The 18,371-nt window shown below is 45.8% G+C and overlaps 2 protein-coding genes and 1 long non-coding RNA gene across 13 annotated transcripts in view; 2 read left to right on the plus strand and 1 right to left on the minus strand.

The window, feature by feature from the left end:
- Nucleotides 1-3,015, plus strand: part of TBC1D22B (TBC1 domain family member 22B) — a 73,869-nt gene extending 70,854 nt beyond the window's left edge. For all 5 annotated transcript variants that reach the window (XM_064597548.1, XM_064597549.1, XM_045866816.3 and 2 more), the window contains one exon: nucleotides 1,037-3,015. In XM_064597548.1, the coding sequence (XP_064453618.1) occupies nucleotides 1,037-1,165 (129 nt within the window). In that variant the 3' untranslated portion in view covers nucleotides 1,166-3,015. The remainder of the gene's footprint in view (nucleotides 1-1,036) is intronic.
- Nucleotides 2,465-16,833, minus strand: LOC123837700 (uncharacterized). Of its 3 annotated transcripts, XR_010413615.1 has the most exons (4): nucleotides 16,698-16,833; nucleotides 8,457-8,643; nucleotides 7,836-7,978; nucleotides 2,465-3,193 (listed from the first exon to the last, which is right to left on the minus strand). It is a non-coding gene; the product is annotated as an uncharacterized LOC123837700 (long non-coding RNA). The 3 variants fall into 3 exon arrangements; XR_006789263.3 differs by lacking the exon at nucleotides 7,836-7,978; XR_010413616.1 differs by lacking the exon at nucleotides 2,465-3,193 and having other exon boundaries at nucleotides 7,264-8,418; nucleotides 8,515-8,643.
- RNF8 (ring finger protein 8) overlaps nucleotides 16,801-18,371 on the plus strand; it is a 34,991-nt gene continuing 33,420 nt past the window's right edge. For 2 of the 5 annotated variants that reach the window (XM_045866820.3, XM_064597553.1), the window contains exon 1: nucleotides 16,803-17,059. In XM_045866820.3, the coding sequence (XP_045722776.1) occupies nucleotides 16,949-17,059 (111 nt within the window). In that variant the 5' untranslated portion in view covers nucleotides 16,803-16,948. Of the gene's footprint in view, nucleotides 17,060-18,371 lie in introns of all 5 variants that reach the window. The other 3 variants (XM_064597552.1, XM_064597551.1, XM_045866817.3) reach the window with 3 other exon arrangements.

Consider the following 18,371-nt stretch of genomic DNA (forward strand, 5'->3'; position numbering starts at 1 on the left):
AGATTACTTAAAAATAAATATAAGTAAGTAGACTTAAAAAAAGAGGGGAGAGGAAGAGATAAAAACACGAAGCAGCAGCAACAGCATGGGGAACTAAATTACAGAGACAACCTCTCATTCTCTTTTTATTCTAATATCCTCTTTAATATAGACTGTCTCTCTGGAGCTGTTTGAGGGACCTGGGTTTTGAGAACTGAATAGGACTGAGATAGGTAGAGGAGAAAAGAGAAGGTCTCCCAAGTTAAAGGAACAACATAAATTAAACCCCAGAGGCACAAATAAATCTGGCTGAAATGGACCTAGCTGGAGAGACATGTGCATTGGGAACATAGGAAATAAGCTGGACAGGTAGGTTGAGAATGGTCTTTGGAGAACAGGGCAGAGGCTAAATACGGTGATTAGAAGTGAACACTGGCATTAGGAGACATACAGCAAATGGAAAAGGATATTCATTTATGAATATGAAGAAAGGGATTTTTTTTAATAAAGGTTTTTTTTTTTTCTTAAAGGAAGCAAATTAAGTGTCTAACAAAAGGCAAATGGTTGAGTAAATTAGGGTATAGCCACATGATGGAATACTAACACTGAGAAGAGTCATTTTTGAAGGCTGCGTGGAAAAACACTACAATTATAGTAAAAGAGGATGATTAAAAAGCATATAAAAATCATAATGATTACAGCTATTTAAAGAAATACACATGTGAAAAGACTGAAAAGGAAAACTTGGAAATAAAGAGAGGTATATTTGGATGATGAGTGATTATTTTTCTCTTTTCCAATGTCTTTATTTGTTGGTGTCATTTTCTGTTTATAATACTTTTAAAAGAGGCAGGTGTTAGTGGATATGAGAGAATCAACAGAGGCTTTTCAAGGCTTCCTGAAGGTGAACTGGGAGCTGGGGGCTGAGTGCTGCTTGGGAGGAGGGAGCCCGACCCTACGGGATGTGTGATCCAGGACGAAGGGACCCCCTTCCAGGCCCTGCTCGTCCCTTGGTCTGTAGTCCAGGGATGATAAAATTTCTTTTCTTGCATTCCAGGGTCTCCTGATGCTGCTACAAAACCTACCTACGATACACTGGGGCAACGAAGAGATCGGGCTGCTTCTTGCCGAGGCGTACAGACTGAAGTACATGTTTGCCGATGCCCCTAATCACTACCGTCGATAGGTGCTGTCTTCCCAGGGGGACCCAGACTGTCCCCATCTCTGATGGCAATCTGATCACTGTGGCCACTGTGCGAGCCGTGGACTCCGGCCAGGAACCACTCCTGCTGTAAAAAGCTCACATCCGCCGCCCAGGTCTTAACTCTTTGGCGTGCCTGTCCACCACTCCATGTCTCCGGATGTGTTTCTCGGACCACTATCAGTATTCCATGACATGTGGATGGGCCCGGCTCTGGGAGAGGACAGGAAAGGAGGTACAGGGTTGTCTGCCCCTTTCAAAGAAACTGGACAAAAGAAGGGGAAGGCTCAGGGTCTCAACTCACATTGTCCCTACATGGACTGACTGTCTCTCACCTCCCGGCCCCAACTGATGCCGTTGCTTTTTGTGACATAGTTTGATTTGATCACAGGTCAAAAAACGCCTTATGTTTTCAGAAGACTCCTGGCCCTTCCTCCCCCCAGTTCCTAGCCCTTCCCCTTCTGCCCTGGTCTGAGCCAGTGAGGGGCAGCTGGAGACTGTTGTTCTCAGATGGAGGAGGTACTGATGCTTATAACTCTGGGAAGAGGCCTACACCCAAGGGCTAGGAATTTTATTTTTCCTTTTCTCACCCAATGTCTGTATGTGCGCCCGCGTTTGTGTGTGTGTGTGTGTGGGTATACACACCCGTCAGCATTTAGTTATGTGTCTGAATTTATGTGTCCAGACTAGCCCCGTCACCACCAGCTGGGAAGGGCCCCGGTGACCCAAGTATACAGGCGTCCCTTGAGAAGGATCAGGGCAGGGGAGGGAGAAGGGGCTTTATACCTCTCCAACCCCTTTTCCCATGATGACCCACTCCAAGATATTATGTGTAAATTGTGTTATTATGTATATGGGTAAAGATGTACAAATATATGTCCTCTTTGTAGCAGATATGATTTTATATTTATAATGTGCATCAACGTGTGCAAGCAATCTCGGTCACTAGCTCAGATGAAGTTGCCAGGCAGGGGGTCTGGCATCTCCAGGTTGGCTTCTGGGCGCCCTCCTGTGAGGGGGAGGATGGGAGTCTGCCAGAGTGAGTGTCGCCGAGCAAATGGACCTGCTTTGACAACTGGTGGCAGCTGTCCCAGCATCAGTGTCTCCGAGTTCTTCTCTCTTCCCTCCCCGCCCCTCCCCACCCCGCCCGGGCTCTTTGTGGAGCATCTGCCCCACTCCTTCCCCGTGGTGGGCAGACAGAGCCCCCCACCTCTCACCCCCAGAGGCAGAAGCCCTCCTGCATGTTTTCAGCCCCTCCCTTTCCCCAGGAGGCTGGGGGAGAGCTTTTGTTTTTCCGTTTAAGTCAGCATCGTATTCAAGCCAGAAGCTGTGACTGGCTCATCAGTGCCAAGGAAAGGGGTTTTCTGTGTCTCCCTGGGATTTGGCGCTCTTCTCAGAGGTATCCAGTGTCCCCCACTGTCACCACCATACCCCACACAGCTCATGAGATGGGTGACATGCTGGATTTGGGGGGTTCCATAGCGGAGGGGCGGGGGGATGGTGGCGAGCAGCTGCCCTTCTCCCGGGAAGCCGGTCAGTGTCCCCGGTGGGTGACGCCCTTGAGTTTCTGCTGGCGAAGCTCCGCCGCGCCGTTCCATTTCTCATCTGGAGCTGTTTCTCAGGCATTCTTCCTAACCCCCTCCTCTTCCCCTTCAGTGTGCCTCAGTAGTCTCCTTCACAGAGCGAGAGGGCTGTGACCCTCCCCTCAACCGGACTAATTAAAGAAAGACACTTGTGTTCCCAAGTGGTGGTTTTATTTTTTTAGTTTTTATGTTTGTATGGAAATTGTGGATAAAGTGAAAGAGTTGTAAATAAATAGTGTATTTCCTCCTCCAGTGCTGATTTTTCTCCCATGGATTTGTGTAACCTGGAACCTAACGCATGCCCCTTTCTCGGCTTTTTCTTGCTGGTATTAGTAAGTATGGGGGACACATCTTCTGTAGGGCAAGCGGGGCATCAACAGAAAATCAGCAGGCAGTCTCAGAGGATGGAGCCCCTACTGTGTGATGGATCCTGTGGGAAATACAGAAATGAGGAACACGGTGCCTAACCCCAGACATTTATAGAGCACCTCACCATGTGCCGGGCAAGCCCTGTGATAAACACTTGAGTGGTTTCTTCACCCAGAACTTCTTCCTAGGATTCATTTGAGAGTGTTGCTTGGTTTCAGTAATTAGGAGCTAGATTAGGATTAAATTCAGCAACATGCTGCATGAGCCAAAAAATAACTGTGGCTTACACAACAGGGGAATTTACCGGGCGCCGGGGGGGTGGCTCAGTTGGTGAAGCATCTGAATTCAGCCCATGTCGTGATCTCAGTGTCCCAGGATCGAGCCCTATATGGGGCTCAGTGCTCAGTGGGGAGTCTGCTTCTCTCTCTCGCTCTCTCAAATAAATAAAATCTTAAAAAAAGAAAAGAAAACCAAGGAAATTTACTTCTCCCTCCCATGAAAATCCAAAAGTAGGCCTCCCAGGGCTAGTATGATGGGTCTGATTCACAAAATCTTTAGGAACCTGACTCCTCTGGGTCTTCATGGGGGGATGGCAGCTGGCCCTCCGGCCACAGCGTCCTCTTCCAAGCAACAGGATGGGACAGAAGGGACCAAGAAAAAAGAATGAAGGAAATGTGTCAGCAGTGTTTTAAGGAATGTTCCAGAAAGCTGCCCCATAATACCTCCTTTTACATACAACTCACCAGAACTTAGTCCCTTGGTAGGTCACACCTAGTTGCAAGGGAGGTTGGAGGATTAGTCTGGTCCAGGCAGCCATATGCCTGGCTCAAGATCAACGAGTGTTGCTCTCGACAGTTACGTGTATTTTATTTATTTATTTTTATTTATTTATTTGACAGAGAGAGACATAGCAAGAGAGGGAACCCAAGCAGGGGGAGTGGGAGAGGGAGAAGCAGGCCTCCCACTGAAGATCCCGGGACCCTGGCATCATGACCCGAGCCAAAGGCAGACGCCCTACGACTGAGCCACCCAGGTGCTTTGACAGTTACATGTATTTTAAAGAACTTCAGAGACATTTACCATGTATGTTTCTCCTTCATCCCTGAAGCTCCAGCTTCCCCTCTGAAACTGATTTCCCTTCTGCCTGAAAAACTCTTGAGCAGTTCTCTTAGTGTTCCTTCATCTGAGAATGGTCTTTGTTTTGCCTTCAGTCCCAAATATATTTTCTCTAGATATAGTTATTTTCTTTTGGCACTTTAAAGCTGTTGTTCTGCTCTCTTCCACAGTTTCTGATGAGCACTCCACAGTCCTTGAAATCATTGTTCTATACATTTTTTTACTTTTTTAAGACTTTAATTGAGAGAGAAAGAGTGAGAGAGCATGAGAGCGAGGTGAGAGGCAGAGGGAGAAGCAGGCTCCTGCTGAGCAGGGAGCCCGACGTGGGGCTCGATCCCAGGACCCTGAGATCATGACCTGAGCCAAAGGCAGACGCTTCACCGACCGAGCCATCCAGGCGCCCCATTGTTCTATATTATTTTTCTCAGACTGCTTTTTAAAAAACTGTGGCAAGATGTACATAACATAAAGTTTGCCATCTTAATCACTTTGAGGTGCACAGTTCAGTAGTGGTAAGTGCATTCCCGTTGTCGTGCAACCATCACAACCATCCATCTCCAGAACTCATCTCATCTTGCAAAACTGGAACTGTACCCATGAAATAACAGCTCCCCATTTCCTCCTCCATATGGCCCCTGGCAACCACCATTCTACTTTCTGTCTCTAGAAATTTGACTATTCTAGGTAACTTAAATAAGTGGAACAATACAGTATTTGCCATTTGGACTGGCTTATTTCACTTAGCATAATGTCCTCAAGGTTCATCCATGTCGTAGCATATACCAGAATTTCCTTCCATTTTTTTAAGGCTGAGTAATACTACGTCGTGTGCACACATGCGCATGCGCACCCCATATTTTGTTTCCATCCATCTGTTGATGGTCAGATGAGTTCCATTTTTTGGCTTTTGAGAATACTGCTGTTATGAACACGGGTATATAAACATCACTTAGAGGGGCACCTGGGCAGCTCAGTTCATGATCTCAGGGTCCTGGGATTGAACCCTACATCAGGCTTTGTGCTCAGCAGGGAGTCTGTTTCTCTTCCTCTGCCTCTCCCCCCACTTGCCTGTGCTCGCTCGCTCTCTCTCTCTCTAAAATAAATACATCAAATAAATAAATATCACTTAGAGACCTTGCTTTCAATTCTTTTGGGTATATACCCATAAGCAGAATTGCTGGGCCATCTGGTAATTCTATTTTTGATATTCTGAGAAACCACCATGGTTTTTCTCAGGCTGCTTTAAAGATTGTTTTCTTTTTCTTTGGGTTTTAGAAGTTTGATTGTGTATCTGAGTGTGGGTTTTGTTTTTGTTTTTGGAGTTGGAGGGTTTTTTTGTTTTGTTGCATTTATCTTGTTTGGGGTTTGAGTTTCTTCTTTTTTTTTAAGATTTTATTTATTTATTTGACAGAGAGAGTGCGAGCACACAAGCAGGGGGAGTGGCAGGCAGAGGGCAGAGGGAGAAGCAGGCTCCCCACTGAGCAAGGACTCTGATGCGGGACTCCAGGATCATGACCTGAGCCGGAGGCAGACGTTTAACTGACTGAGCCACCCAGGCACCCTAGGGGTTTGAGTTTCTTGAATCTGTAATTTTATGTCTTTCCCCAAATTTGAGAAGCTCTCAGCTATTATTTCTTCAAATATATATGTATTTCTCTGCACCAATCTCACTCCTCCCTTGGGACTCTAATGATATGAATGTTGGACTCATAGTTCCTCAAATTGTGTTTTATTTATTCATTCTTTTTCCTTTCTGTTCTTCAGATTAGGGACTTTCTCTTCATCTCTCATTAAGTTCATTGACTCCTTTTCTGTCATCTCCATTCTACTATTAAGCCCACACAGTGAATTTTTATTTCAGATATTGTGGTTTCGGGTTCTAACATTTCCATTTGATTCTTTTTATAGTTTCTGTTTCTCTACTGAGAATTTCTATTATTTTCCTTCATTTAAAGTGTGTTTACTTTCACCTCATGGAGCATAATTGTAATACCTGTTTTACATTTTTGTCTGGCAATTCCAACATCTGGGTCATCTTGGGGTTGGCATCTTTCATGTCCTTCCTCTAAAAATGGATCACCTTTTTCTTTCTTTTTTTTTTTTTTTTAAAGATTTTACTTATTTATTTGAGAGAGAGAATGAGATAGAGCATGAGAGTGGGGAGGGTCAGGGGGAGAAGCAGACTCCCCGCCGAGCAGGGAGCCCGATGCAGGACTCGATCCCGGGACTCCAGGATCATGACCTGAGCCGAAGGCAGTTGCTTAACCAACTGAGCCACCCAGGCGCCCGGATCACCTTTTTCTAAGTCTTTGGGTGTTGAGTCATTTTAGATTATATCCTAGACATTTTGAATATTACCTGTGAGAATCTCAGTCTTCTTAAAAGCCTCTAGAGCAAGAGTTAGCAGACGATGGCTTGTGGGCCAAATCCAACCCTCTTCCTCTTTTTGTGAATAAAGTTTCACTGAAACACAATATTGATTCATTCACACCTTGTCTTTGCTTTGACACCACAATGGCAGAGTTGAGTAGTCATGATAGGCTGTACGACCCACAGAGCCCAAAATATTTACCGTCTGGCCTTTTATGGAAAAAATTATCTAATCTCTGCTCTAGAAAACACTGACTTCATTTTGTTTTGTTTCAGTTTAGTAGGCAATCTACCCAGTTAGGTTCCAAGCTGCAACTTTTCTCTCATCTGTGGGCCATTGTTCCAAGGTCATTTCAGCTTTTCAGAGGCTTTGCTGTGCTGGGTTAGTTTTGACCATGCAAAACTTGTGCCAGTTCATACACAGAACTGGGCTCCCCTTCTCCAGATGGCTTCTTTCCAGGATTCCCCCTATACTCTGGCTTACCGGCGCTCTGTTTCCTAGTCAGTTAGCCAGAATGACAGTGTTTCTCTGGAAATTGCTGCTGGCCATACTAGTGCTGACTGCTACACAATTGAGTCCTGCCCTTGGGGCAGGTCTGGGAGAGAGAGAAAAAGAATTAATTGTAAGCTCCGCCCCCCTAGCCCCCCCACCCCCGCCCCAGCTCGCAGGGACACTTTTCCCAAGTCCTCTGGTCAGAGAGATGTAGTTTGTGACATAAGAAATACATATTTGGTCTCTGCCTCCAGTCCCTGACACACAGCTCCTAAAATTCTTGGAATTTCCTGAGTGATAGGAGCATCTTTTGTTCACCTCGTCTTTTGAGGTGACTCATGGTGATCTCCGGGATAGCTTCAGGATGGGGGGCTGGTCACCAGAAAGACCAAGCCATCATTGTCAGCTTGGAACTTTCAGCCCCATCCCCATCCTCTGGGACAGGGGAGAGGAGCTGGAGATTGAGTTAATGATTATGGTATATGGTATGTGATGAAACCTCCCTTAAAAAGCCTTACCAAAGAGGGGCGCCTGGGTGGCTCAGTCAGTCTAAGCGTCTGCTTTTTGTCAGGCGGTCAGGTCACAATCCCAGGGTCCTGATAGCAAGTTCCGGTCGGGCTCCCTGTTCAGTGGGGAGTCTGCTTCTCCCTCTTCCTCTTCCCCTCCCCCTGCTCATGCTCTCTCTCAAATAAATAAAATCTTAAAAAAAAAAAGAAACCCTTACCAAAGAGGTTCACAGAGCCTCTGGGCTGGTGAACACATCCATGCACCAGGAAGAGTAATGCACCTCAACTTCCACAGGGACAGAAGCACCTGCACTCAGGACCCTTCCAGACTTCACCTTATGTACTTCATCTGGATGTTCCTCTATGATAGACCAGTAAATATAAGTAAGTGTTTCTCTGAGTTCTGTGAGCCGCTGTGGCAAATTATCAAACCCGAGGAAGGGGTTAAGGGAACCCCCCAATTTATAGCCAGTTGGTCAGTATCCCAGTGACAACCTGGGGCATATGACTGACGTCTGAAGTAGGGGCAGTCTTTGGGGACTGAGCCCTTAACTTGTGGGTTCTGTGCTAGTTCCAGGTGGTGTCAGAATTGGTCCAATTGGACGCCAGTTGGACTGGTTGGCATCTAGAGAGCTGGAGAATTGTTTGATGTGGGAAAAAGCCCCACACATTTGGTGTCAGAAGTGTTGCTGAGTAGAGTAGAAGAAACGAGAGCTGTTTTCTTTTAAGTTTCTCTCAGTTTTTGCTGCCTCTGCTGCTGGGAGGCCCCTTACCTGGGACCTTGAGGCTCTCAGGTCAAAGCTGTGAGAGAAAAGATGGAAAAATTTTGAGAAACTCACCCCCTACGGATAGTGTCTTCAAGCTTTGACTCCCTCCCTAATTTGCCTGCTTGTTTACTTTTCAGAGTTCTCAGGTAGTTCTTTTTGTCCAGCATTTTTAGTCATCATAAGTGGAAGAGAGAGACTGCAGTGGGCATACGCCATCTTGTCTAGCACCAGAAATCCTCCAAAGGTTTTCGTCCACAACCTACAGTAAAAAACACATTTTACGTTGAGCCCAGTACACAAACACAGACACACACACAAATAATGAACATTTCACAAACAGTATGTACCCTTCCTATGTGTGATGGCCTATGACCTGTTCTATTTTTTATTTCATTTTTCAAAAATGCTGATCAAGAGTCATTACTGAGTGTTAACTTGAATTTGAAAAACACAGCTCTGCATGTGACTACTGAAATGGGAGAGAGAAGCCTGCTGCTAGCTGAAATAAACTTGAGCATGTTTCAACAAGTCCTGAATAATAAATATCACAGCTGATAATGCAATAAATTTGTAAGTAAAAAAAATGTGATGAGAATTGCCTTATAACCTTGGATTATAGAACTCAAGGTTCTCCGTGTGAGAAACACTCCCACTCCCTCTCCCCGTTCCCCAACCCTAGACAAAGGTGAATTGAATTAGGGATTTCTGAGTTTTCTTGTAGTCCAAAAATAGCCAACGCAGAGTGATAGGATTCAATTGTAAGTCACCCCAAGCCTATTTTATATTAGGCACCTGATACCATGTATTAGTTGCAAAATAAACAGCCTGAAGCTAACTCTGTAAGGAGAAGAAAACAAAGCAGTAATTATTGATACCTGATTCTCACTGCCTTCTTTCCCTCTGTCTTGCCTACCTCCTCCTTTCCTCCCTCCCTCTCCCCCTCAATAAAATCAGACGGGTAATAAATATTTGAAGTGGGTACTGATCCTTGGCAAGTTAAAGGATGCGGACGCTTAAAGAAACAGCCGGAGCCCCAACCAAAAAGGAATGTGGTAGTTTCCTATAGAACTACTTTCACGGACCTCCGAAACACCCACCTTAATTACTGATTAAGGTACCTCCAGAATATAATAAACTTGATGACTCATTATACACACTTCCAAAATATAATAAACTTGATTAAAGGTATCAGAAATATCTTAACAATTGTATACTTAAAATGCCATGTTTACACAAAATAGCACTTAATACACAAGCTGTCCAAAGCAGATGGTCCCTTTTTCCCTCCTCACTTACTTCTGGTTTTCTAAAACATTTCCCTTTCAAAAATAAAAGGCATCTTTCCCTGATTCCTTCAGCATAGAGTCTTACAGCTGGGGGTGGGCAGGGAAGAGATGGTAGAATAAATGAGTAAGAAAAAAGGAAGAGTGAGAATGTGGAGCCAAGAACCCCACCTCCCCACTCCTGACACACACACCCCAAGGCTGGATCACTCCATCTGGGATCTCACCTCCCCCCAGACACCCTGAAATCCTCCAAGTCTAGTGAACACAGATGACTAAATGCAGCAGTCTACTGAAATGTTGGCCTGTGATCTCAGGATCAGAGAGTACCGAAGAAGAAACACAGAACTTCGCTTGAGATGCTACATCAAGACCCCTTTCTTTGCTCAATCTTTTGAAAACATAAAAAAAAAGTTCTGCCTTACCCTTATTGAACCTCACCGAGGGGAACCACGCTTCAAATCAGTGGGCAGAGCTGTGCCTCCAGAATGGATCAACCCTTGCTCCCAGAGGGAACTATTTGCTTTAGACGTTTTAAAACACCCATCTTGCTTGGAGATGGGTAACAGAAGTCTAAAACTGATTGAAGGGATTTCTAACTTTATAATAAACCAATTTAAAGAGGAGAAGACATCTTGTTTCCGCTCTTTTAGACAAGAGAACATAGAGAAGGCCCAGGGAGAGAGACTTTCTACCTGCTGGGAGTACCTTATGCAGCACTGACACCCCATTCTTCCACGATAGTGGCTCGCGGTGATTGCGTACTCACTGTGTACCAAGCAAAACTGTCTTACAGGAATTCACCAGATTAATCCTTCTAATAATCCTGTAAGTCGAGCGTTAGCCTTATCATCACCCTTCTCTTATAAATGGGGAAGCTGAGGTTTGAAGAAGTCAAGTAACCTGCCTAAGGTCTCACATCTGGTAAGTAGCAGAGCTAGGATTTGAACTCATCCGAACTCCACATGCCTCACCACCATGCCACTAAGTAGCCTCTAAGTTTCCCACTGAATTAAGGGCTGACCTTACACAAAAGCCACAGAGTGAGCAAAATGTGATCACTTGTACTCCATCCTTTCCCCCCGCCGCTATTCCAGGGAGATAAAAAGAAAGGAAATGGGAGAGAGGAAGAGAAAGCTTTGTCATGATCATCATTTTAGTTCATAAGCTTGGGTTCTAAAGTCTGCCAGAGACAGCTAGCTGTCCACCAAAATTCATGGTCCCCTTCCCATGGAATAGAGTAGTTTCTGGGAACTGGCTGCTCAACCAGGGATTACATTTCCCGACCTTTCCTGGAGCTAGGTGGGGTCATGTGACCAGTTCTCTCCACACAAGTGTGAGCAGAGGGAAATGTATGTCACACTGGGGACAAGACAGTTAAGAAGCAGGTGTGCCTTCTTGATCCTTCTTCCCCTGGTTTGCTTTGTAGATGCAGAAGACTCCAAGCCCTGGGGAAGAGAGGACTCCCAGCCCTCCAGGATGAAAGAAGTCTGAGCTCCTGAATGACTCAATGAAAGCCTGTCCACCAAGCAGGAACACTGCATTGGACAATTATGTGAGTAAGAAATAAACTTCTATTGCGCTCAACCACTGAAACTTGGGGTTTGTATGTTATCCTAATACAGAAACAGAGAAACCCGTGACTGTCCAACCACCCTCCCCCACACCTTTCCTGTTCCAGTTCTGTATTGCTGTAGAACAAACTACCCCAAAACTAAGTGGTTTAGCACAACCATTTTTTTATGCTCACAGGAACACAGGGGCAGGAACTCGGGTGGAGCACAACAGGGGTGACAATTCAGGGATCACTATTCCATGAGGCCTGGGGCCTCGGCTGGAAAGACTCAAAGGCTAGGGGTGACTCACTCTTGGGGGCCACTATCATCTAGGGGCACCTTCATTCCCATGTCTGGCAGTTGATGTTGGGTATCAGTTGGGACCTCAGTTGGAGCTGTTGGCCAGATCTACATGTGCTCTCTTCATGTGTTTGTTCTCTCCACTTCCTTGTGGGGACTGTGTTCCAAGAGCTTCCCAAAAAGCCTGGGTGGAAGCTGTATTATCTTTTATGGCATGACATCACTTCTTCTGGTGTCGCATGCCCACCTAGATTTCAAGGGGAGGAAATGTCGGTGCCATCTCTCAATGGGAGGAGTGTCAGCATCCTGTTTTAAGAGTGTGTGGGATGGGAGATCTTATAATCATCTTGGAAAACAGTCTGCCCCACTTCCTTTCCATAGATCTCTCCTCCCTTTCCCTTTCTTCCTCTTGCCCTGTGCTTCCTCCTCCTCTTCTTGTTTTCCTTTCCTACTTCCCAAGCCTTTCCACTGTCAACCCTTTCTAACATTCCTTAGCTCTGTTCTATTTTTTATTTTTTTTAAGATTTTATTTATTTGACAGAGAGAGATAGCGAGAGCAGGAACACAAGCAGGGGGAGTGGGAGAGGGAGAAGCAGCCTTCCCACGGAGCAGGGAGCCCGATGTGGGACTGGATCCCAGGACCCTGGGGTCATGACCTGAACCAAAGGCAGCCGCTTAATGACTGAGCCACCCAGGCGCCCCTTCAATTCTGTTTAATTGAGCATATGTAATGAGACAGGTGTCAGATCTACAGATACAGATACACCCTACTTCCTTTTCTGCATCCGCTCTCTCATCCCCCTCCATTTTTCCCTCTGGAGATGGGTTTAATGCAAGGTTTCTCAACCTTACCACTATTGGCATTTTGGACTGGATGACGATTGCTGTGGGGCTGTCCTGTGATTTGTAGGATGTTTTGCAGCATCCCTGGCTTCTAATCACTAGATGCCAGTAGCACCCCTGCCCGTCAGGACAACAAAAAATGCTCCCAGATATTGCTAAATGTCCTGGGGGGGGGTTGCCCCCAGTTGAGATTCACTGTTATAAGGGAATAAACAGGGGAAATGGAGATAATAAAATCCCTAAATCTTAGAAGTCAGTATCTCCAAACTGTTTCGACCATGCACTCTTAGCAACAAAAGAAGGGCTGAGGATACAGCCCAGCATATGCATATTTATTTGTATAAAGTCTATGTATAACCTCTGTGTTGTCCTTTTATGTAAGTATAAAATATCCACAAAAGTAGACTTTTTTTTTGAAGGATTGGATAAAAACCTAAGTAGATATCCGAATATATTCTTCCCACAAGCAAATGGGTCATCTTGTGTACTCCCTGGGGTATGGCCATTCCACTTAGAGACCACTGCTGGGCTGTAATGAGTACAGCCTTTGGGGCTAGGTAGGTCCAAGCTCACAACCCTGGCTTCAGTTCCCAGCACTGCCATTTACTAGTTGAGTTACATTTATTCAATCAATAAAAATGTCAGGAATACAACTGAAAACAAGACATAACTCTCAAGAAACTCATGGTGAGGAGACCTTGAGCAACCCAACAGTCTCAGGTTCCTCATAGGTAAGTGGAGATATCTGGCAGCATGGTAGTGAGGATCAAGTAAGATAATATATGAAAAGCATAAAATAGGTACTCATAAATGGTACCTACTAATTCACTGTAGGGCCATTAGTGATAGCTAAAGACTGGAAAGAGCCAAACTGTGTATCATTCAAGGACTGGTTGAAGAAACAAAGGTACATCTGCACAATGGATTAATACACAGCTGTAAAGAGGAAGGAGGAATATAGATCTATCCTGCTATGAAGTGATCTCCAGGATATGTTGTAAAATAAAACAAACAACGTATGGGGTCAAGTAGAGATGAAGCACAGGAGACTTTGTAGGGAGATGAAACTATTCTCTGTGATACTATAATGTATGGCACTATGCATGTGCCAAAACTCATGGAACTTTATGAAGTGAGCCTTAATGTCTATGAATTATAAAGGATCATTATAGGAGGTCAGGGGATCCTAGACAGAATACAGACTGTGACAAAAGCATCTATGCAATAACCTCTTCGAAGGGGGTGGGGAAAAGGGTGCCGATCTAAGGAATTTTGGAAATGAGTGAAGTCTGTAAGACTAAAAGTCAAAGACTTGTGCATAAGTAGTGTAGTCTAGTTGATAAAGTGTTTCCCACGGGTATATGGGTTAACAATTCTGAAAACACTATCTGTGTACTGGAAATGACGATCAAATAAATGGATGGCATACGGTAGGAGCCAGGCTTTTCAGTTTTGGAGTGGAAGGTTACAGATAAGCAAGGGTGGGGGGATAACTGGAAAGATCCAGGGGCCAGGTGGTAATGCATTCGAGTTGTAAGCCATCATTATGCACACGTTCAGCTTACCAATGGAGATATATGTGTTATTACATACATGGTACATACATACATACAAGTGCATACATACATTATAAATATTCATAGATATGGGGATATGAGGAGTTAGTATTCATACAAATATTTACTTCCCTGTCAGCTGAGAGAACCTAGAAGCAGTAACAGTTGCAACAAGCACAGTTAGTGTCCAGGTCTTGGTTTCTAATACCATTTCCCAATAAAAGGAAGCAGGGCTCCTTGGAGAACTGGCTGACTCTAGATGTAGAGCATCTTGTGCCAGAAAGTAAGGATGTGCTCTATAAAGCACAGTGATGGAAGTATGTCAAAGGGACAATGTCGTCAAAGTAGGAACAATTTGAGCAACAAAATAAAGTGGTATTGGATTATAAAGCAAAGTACAAAATAAGTGAGTCCATACCACTATGAATAGGAGTCCATACCAATATGAATAAATGATTCAATAAATAAATGAGGGAGAAGAGACAAATCTCCCATACAGAAGAATTATTTTTTTAAGATTTATTTATTTTAGAGAGAGAGAATGGGAGAGTGGGGGGGGGAGGGGCAAAAGGAGAGGGGAAGAAGACTCCCCTAGGGCTTGATACAGGGCTCAATCTCAACCCTGAGATCATGATCTGAGTTGAAACCCAGAGTGAGACACGCTTTAACTGACTGAGCCACCCAGGTGTCCCTCCCATGCAGAAGAATTATAAGCAATATATGTAGATACCCTGCTCTTAAGGAAGTGGAGCATAACTCCCCACTCCTTAAGTGTAGGCGGTGCGGGGTGACTTCCTTCCAAGAGGCACCGTCTGCAAAAGGGGAGAGGAACTTTACAGAAGAGAAACCTGACAAACACTGCCTCAGCCAGATGATCAAGGTTAACATCAACAGTAATAATTCATGTTGATAGTATGTACCCTCACTATGATATGATGAGAATGACATTTTACCTCTCTGGTCTTCCTCCCTAAAACCTATAGCCCCAGTCTAAGCATGAGAAAAACATCAGACAAATCCCAATTTAGGGACATTCTACAAAATACCTGGCCAGTACTCCTCAAAACTGTCAAGGTCGTCAAAAACAAGGCAAGTCTGAGAAACTGTCACAGCCAAGAGGAGCTTAAGGGGACATGCCAAGGAAATGTCAGGATGGCCTCTAGACGCCCTTGCTGTTCCCAGCACAGAATGCTAAGGTAGGATGGAGGCACCAACATGCACATAATCCAAAGCCTGGGGAAGCACCTGCATGAGTACAGTTGTGGCTCCCACCCATTTTCCTGACCCTCTTTTACATCACAGGCTGAAATGCTTTTTCTTTTTTAAGATTTTATTTATTTATTTATTTATTTGAGGGGGTGGCAGAGGAGTAGAGGGGGAGGGGAAGGAACAGGCAGACTCCATGCTGAGCTCAGAGCCAGTGCGGAGAGCCTGAGATCTTGACCTGAGCCAAAACCAAGAGTCAGACGCTTGACCAACTGAGCACCCCTCAGGCCGAAATTCTTGATCTGACCATGCCACACAGATAAAACTCCAGGCTGGGGTTGCAACTGTGGTTAGGAAATTAGAACTGAATTGGCATTCTACCCTACCATTGAAATTGTTACTTGGAGAAGATTGCTAAACTTCTCTGTGCCTCTTTTCTCATCAAGCTTAAAATAAGAATTATCATTGTAACCACTACCATCATAGTGTTTGTGAGGAGCATACAGGATAAAGTATGTAGGGTGCTTGGCCTAGTACTTGGCACTTAGTTCTCAATAAATGTTAGCCCTGTGCTGTTGCGCTTCGTATAATTCATTTAGTGTATAGATTTTCCCCTGACAGAATTTAAGAAAATTGGTAACCAGGTATTGGAAAATGGAAAAGACAAGAGGGGGTGTTGAGTTATCACCGATGTACTCACTGCAGGGAAGGGCTACCACACTATACTGGAGGATCAAAGAAAAGAATTTCAGATATTGTTGTTTTTAATAGCTTTATTGAGGATAATCTACATACCATAAAATTTGTCCATTGGAAGTGTATGTAATACTTCAGTGACTTTTCAGTAAATGTACACAATTGTGCAATCATCACCACAATCCAGTTTCGGAACATTTCTATCACCTCCCCAAATTCTTTCATGTCTGTGTTTAGTCCTGGCTCCCACACCTAGCCCCAGGTAACTGATTTCTGCCTCCATAGATTTGTCTCCTGTTAAGTTTTGAAAAATTCAGTAGTAAAAGGTCATGCAAAACAGATGCTATTTAGGAACAGGCTCAACACATTTTGTGCTCTTTCTCGCTCTTTTTTTTTTTTTTTTACGATTATTTATTTATTTATTTGACAGAGAGGGAACACAAGCAGGGGGAGTGGGAGAGGGAGAAGCAGGCTTCCTGCCGAGCAGGGAGCCCGATGCGGGGCTCGATCCCAGGACCCTGGGACCATGACCTGAGCCGAAGGCAGACGCTTAACGACTGAGCCACGCAGGCGCCCCTTTTTTTTTTTTTTAAAGTAAGCTCTACACCCAAGGTGGGACTTGAACTCACAGCCCGAGATCAAGAGTCTCATGCTCTACTGATTGAGCCAGCCAGGCGCCCCCAGACTTAACATATTTTAAAATCACAAGTTTAAAGTTGTTTAAAAGTTATAGTTTTAGGTAACATGGAACTCGTCATAAAGTAAAATCAATTTTTTAAAAAAGGGGGGTAAGGTCAGAAGAGGTTCCACCTAGGGGAAGCTAGCACTGGGGTAGTGGTTCTTGAGAGGGGCTTCCGGGAGACGGTGCCATACCTGGAGCTAGGACGCCGCGCACCTGCGCCATCCCCGCCGCGGCCTCGCTCCGGCGCAGGCGCAGTGAGTCCGGTTTGCTGGCCGAGTGGGCGGGGCGCGGAGCCTGAGCCGGCGTTCACATCGATCGCGAGCGCGTAGCGATTGCTTCTGTCTGTTGTTTAGGTATGGCGCCGGCGACGAAGCTGAGAGGCGGCGGGAACCCGGGCGGGGGTCTCGCGCTGTGCTGACCGCGAGCGGGGCCAGAGTGGGCTATGGAGGAGCCTGGCTCGTTGGTCACGGGAGACCGCGCCGGTGGCCGGAGCTGGTGCTTGCGGCGCGTAGGGATGAACGCCGAGTGGCTGCTGCTGGAAGACGGAAACGAGGTGAGGGGGAGGGGTTCTTGGGCGGGGGAAGGGGGTTAGAGGAAGCAGGGCCGGGAGGGAGCCGGGGCGTCGGGCGGGAGGGATGAATTGAGAGGAGGTGGGAGCCGGCCAGAGGGGAGAGATGTGAAGAGGGGGTCGTGAGGGAGAGGAGGAAGGGGTTCTGGTGCGGGCGGTTGGGGGAGTCGAGGTGCGAAGTGTTTGGGGGGGGAGATGGGGACCGCTCGGGAGAAAAGATGGCCCCTTTGAGAGAGGCCTGGGCCTGCGGTGCGAGAGCTTGGGCAGGAGTCAGGGTTGCGGGAAGGAGCTGGGGGAGGGGTTGGGGGAGGGGTGGGCGTGGAGGATGTGCGGACCAGCTGGGGTTTGGAGGGGAAGGAGGCGACTGGGTTGGGGAGGGGACTGGGACAGCCCTTGTTTGGATCGGACGGAGCCCTATGGTGTCCGGTCCTGGCGGCAGAGCTGCCCCAACTTCCACCCGGAGTCACGAAGCGCCCGGTGTCCGGGAGGCTGGGGGGAGGGGGGGAGCGGAAAAGCATGAACTTTCTAGAGTTTATTTTGAAAAAGACTGTGAGTTTGGGTCATGTCCCTTTAAATGCGTAAATATTAATGTAAAAATGTCTTCCTTTCCAACTCTTGAGGAAAATTGACGCTTTGGGAGGGTCCACATTTATCCTGTGAGTCTTGGTATGGGCTGAGTGGCACCCCGTGAGGTGGGTTGGGGGTAGGGATTCAGAAATACTAGAGCTGCCCTCTCCAGGGGCCGCTTGTAATGTTTTCTAATACGCTCATGAATGCAAAAAAGAAAAAAGAGGAAAGGTGAGGCACGGTTCCAGTTGGGGGCCGCTGGGGTGGTGGTTTAGAGAGAGTGATAGAAGACGGGGCAGAGCGATTTAGAGTGCAATCCCCTCTGGAAAGGGAGCTGGATCAGGGACCAGCTTGTGGTGGTGACTGGGAACCATTTGGGTTTTGAAATAATTTCTATGAAAGATAAGTCTTTTGATTATTATGTATGTTTAATTAGATTTTTTCTATAAGGTACATAATCTCAATTCAGTCTCCCAGATATTTATTATTTATGTTTTTTGGTGTATTGTGAGAGGGACAGATAATAGCGACTTTGCCCTCAAAGAGTTTATTGCTTGAATGGGGAAAGACAATTTTATACAGTGAAGCAGTCTGAGAACAGGCATGCAGACTGTACAGTCAAGTGCCAAGATGCGGATTATTTAGTACTGTCCTAGAACAGTGGTTCCTCAAGTCAGAGATGGGAGTCAGGTCCAGCCTTAACTTGCTAGATTAGGAGGTTTTAAATGGT

The sequence above is a fragment of the Mirounga angustirostris genome, unplaced genomic scaffold (assembly GCF_029215605.1).
Source record: "Mirounga angustirostris isolate CCGP_5_RB_7025 unplaced genomic scaffold, mMirAng1.0.hap1 SCAF_8, whole genome shotgun sequence".
In the NCBI taxonomy this organism is placed as follows: domain Eukaryota; kingdom Metazoa; phylum Chordata; class Mammalia; order Carnivora; family Phocidae; genus Mirounga; species Mirounga angustirostris.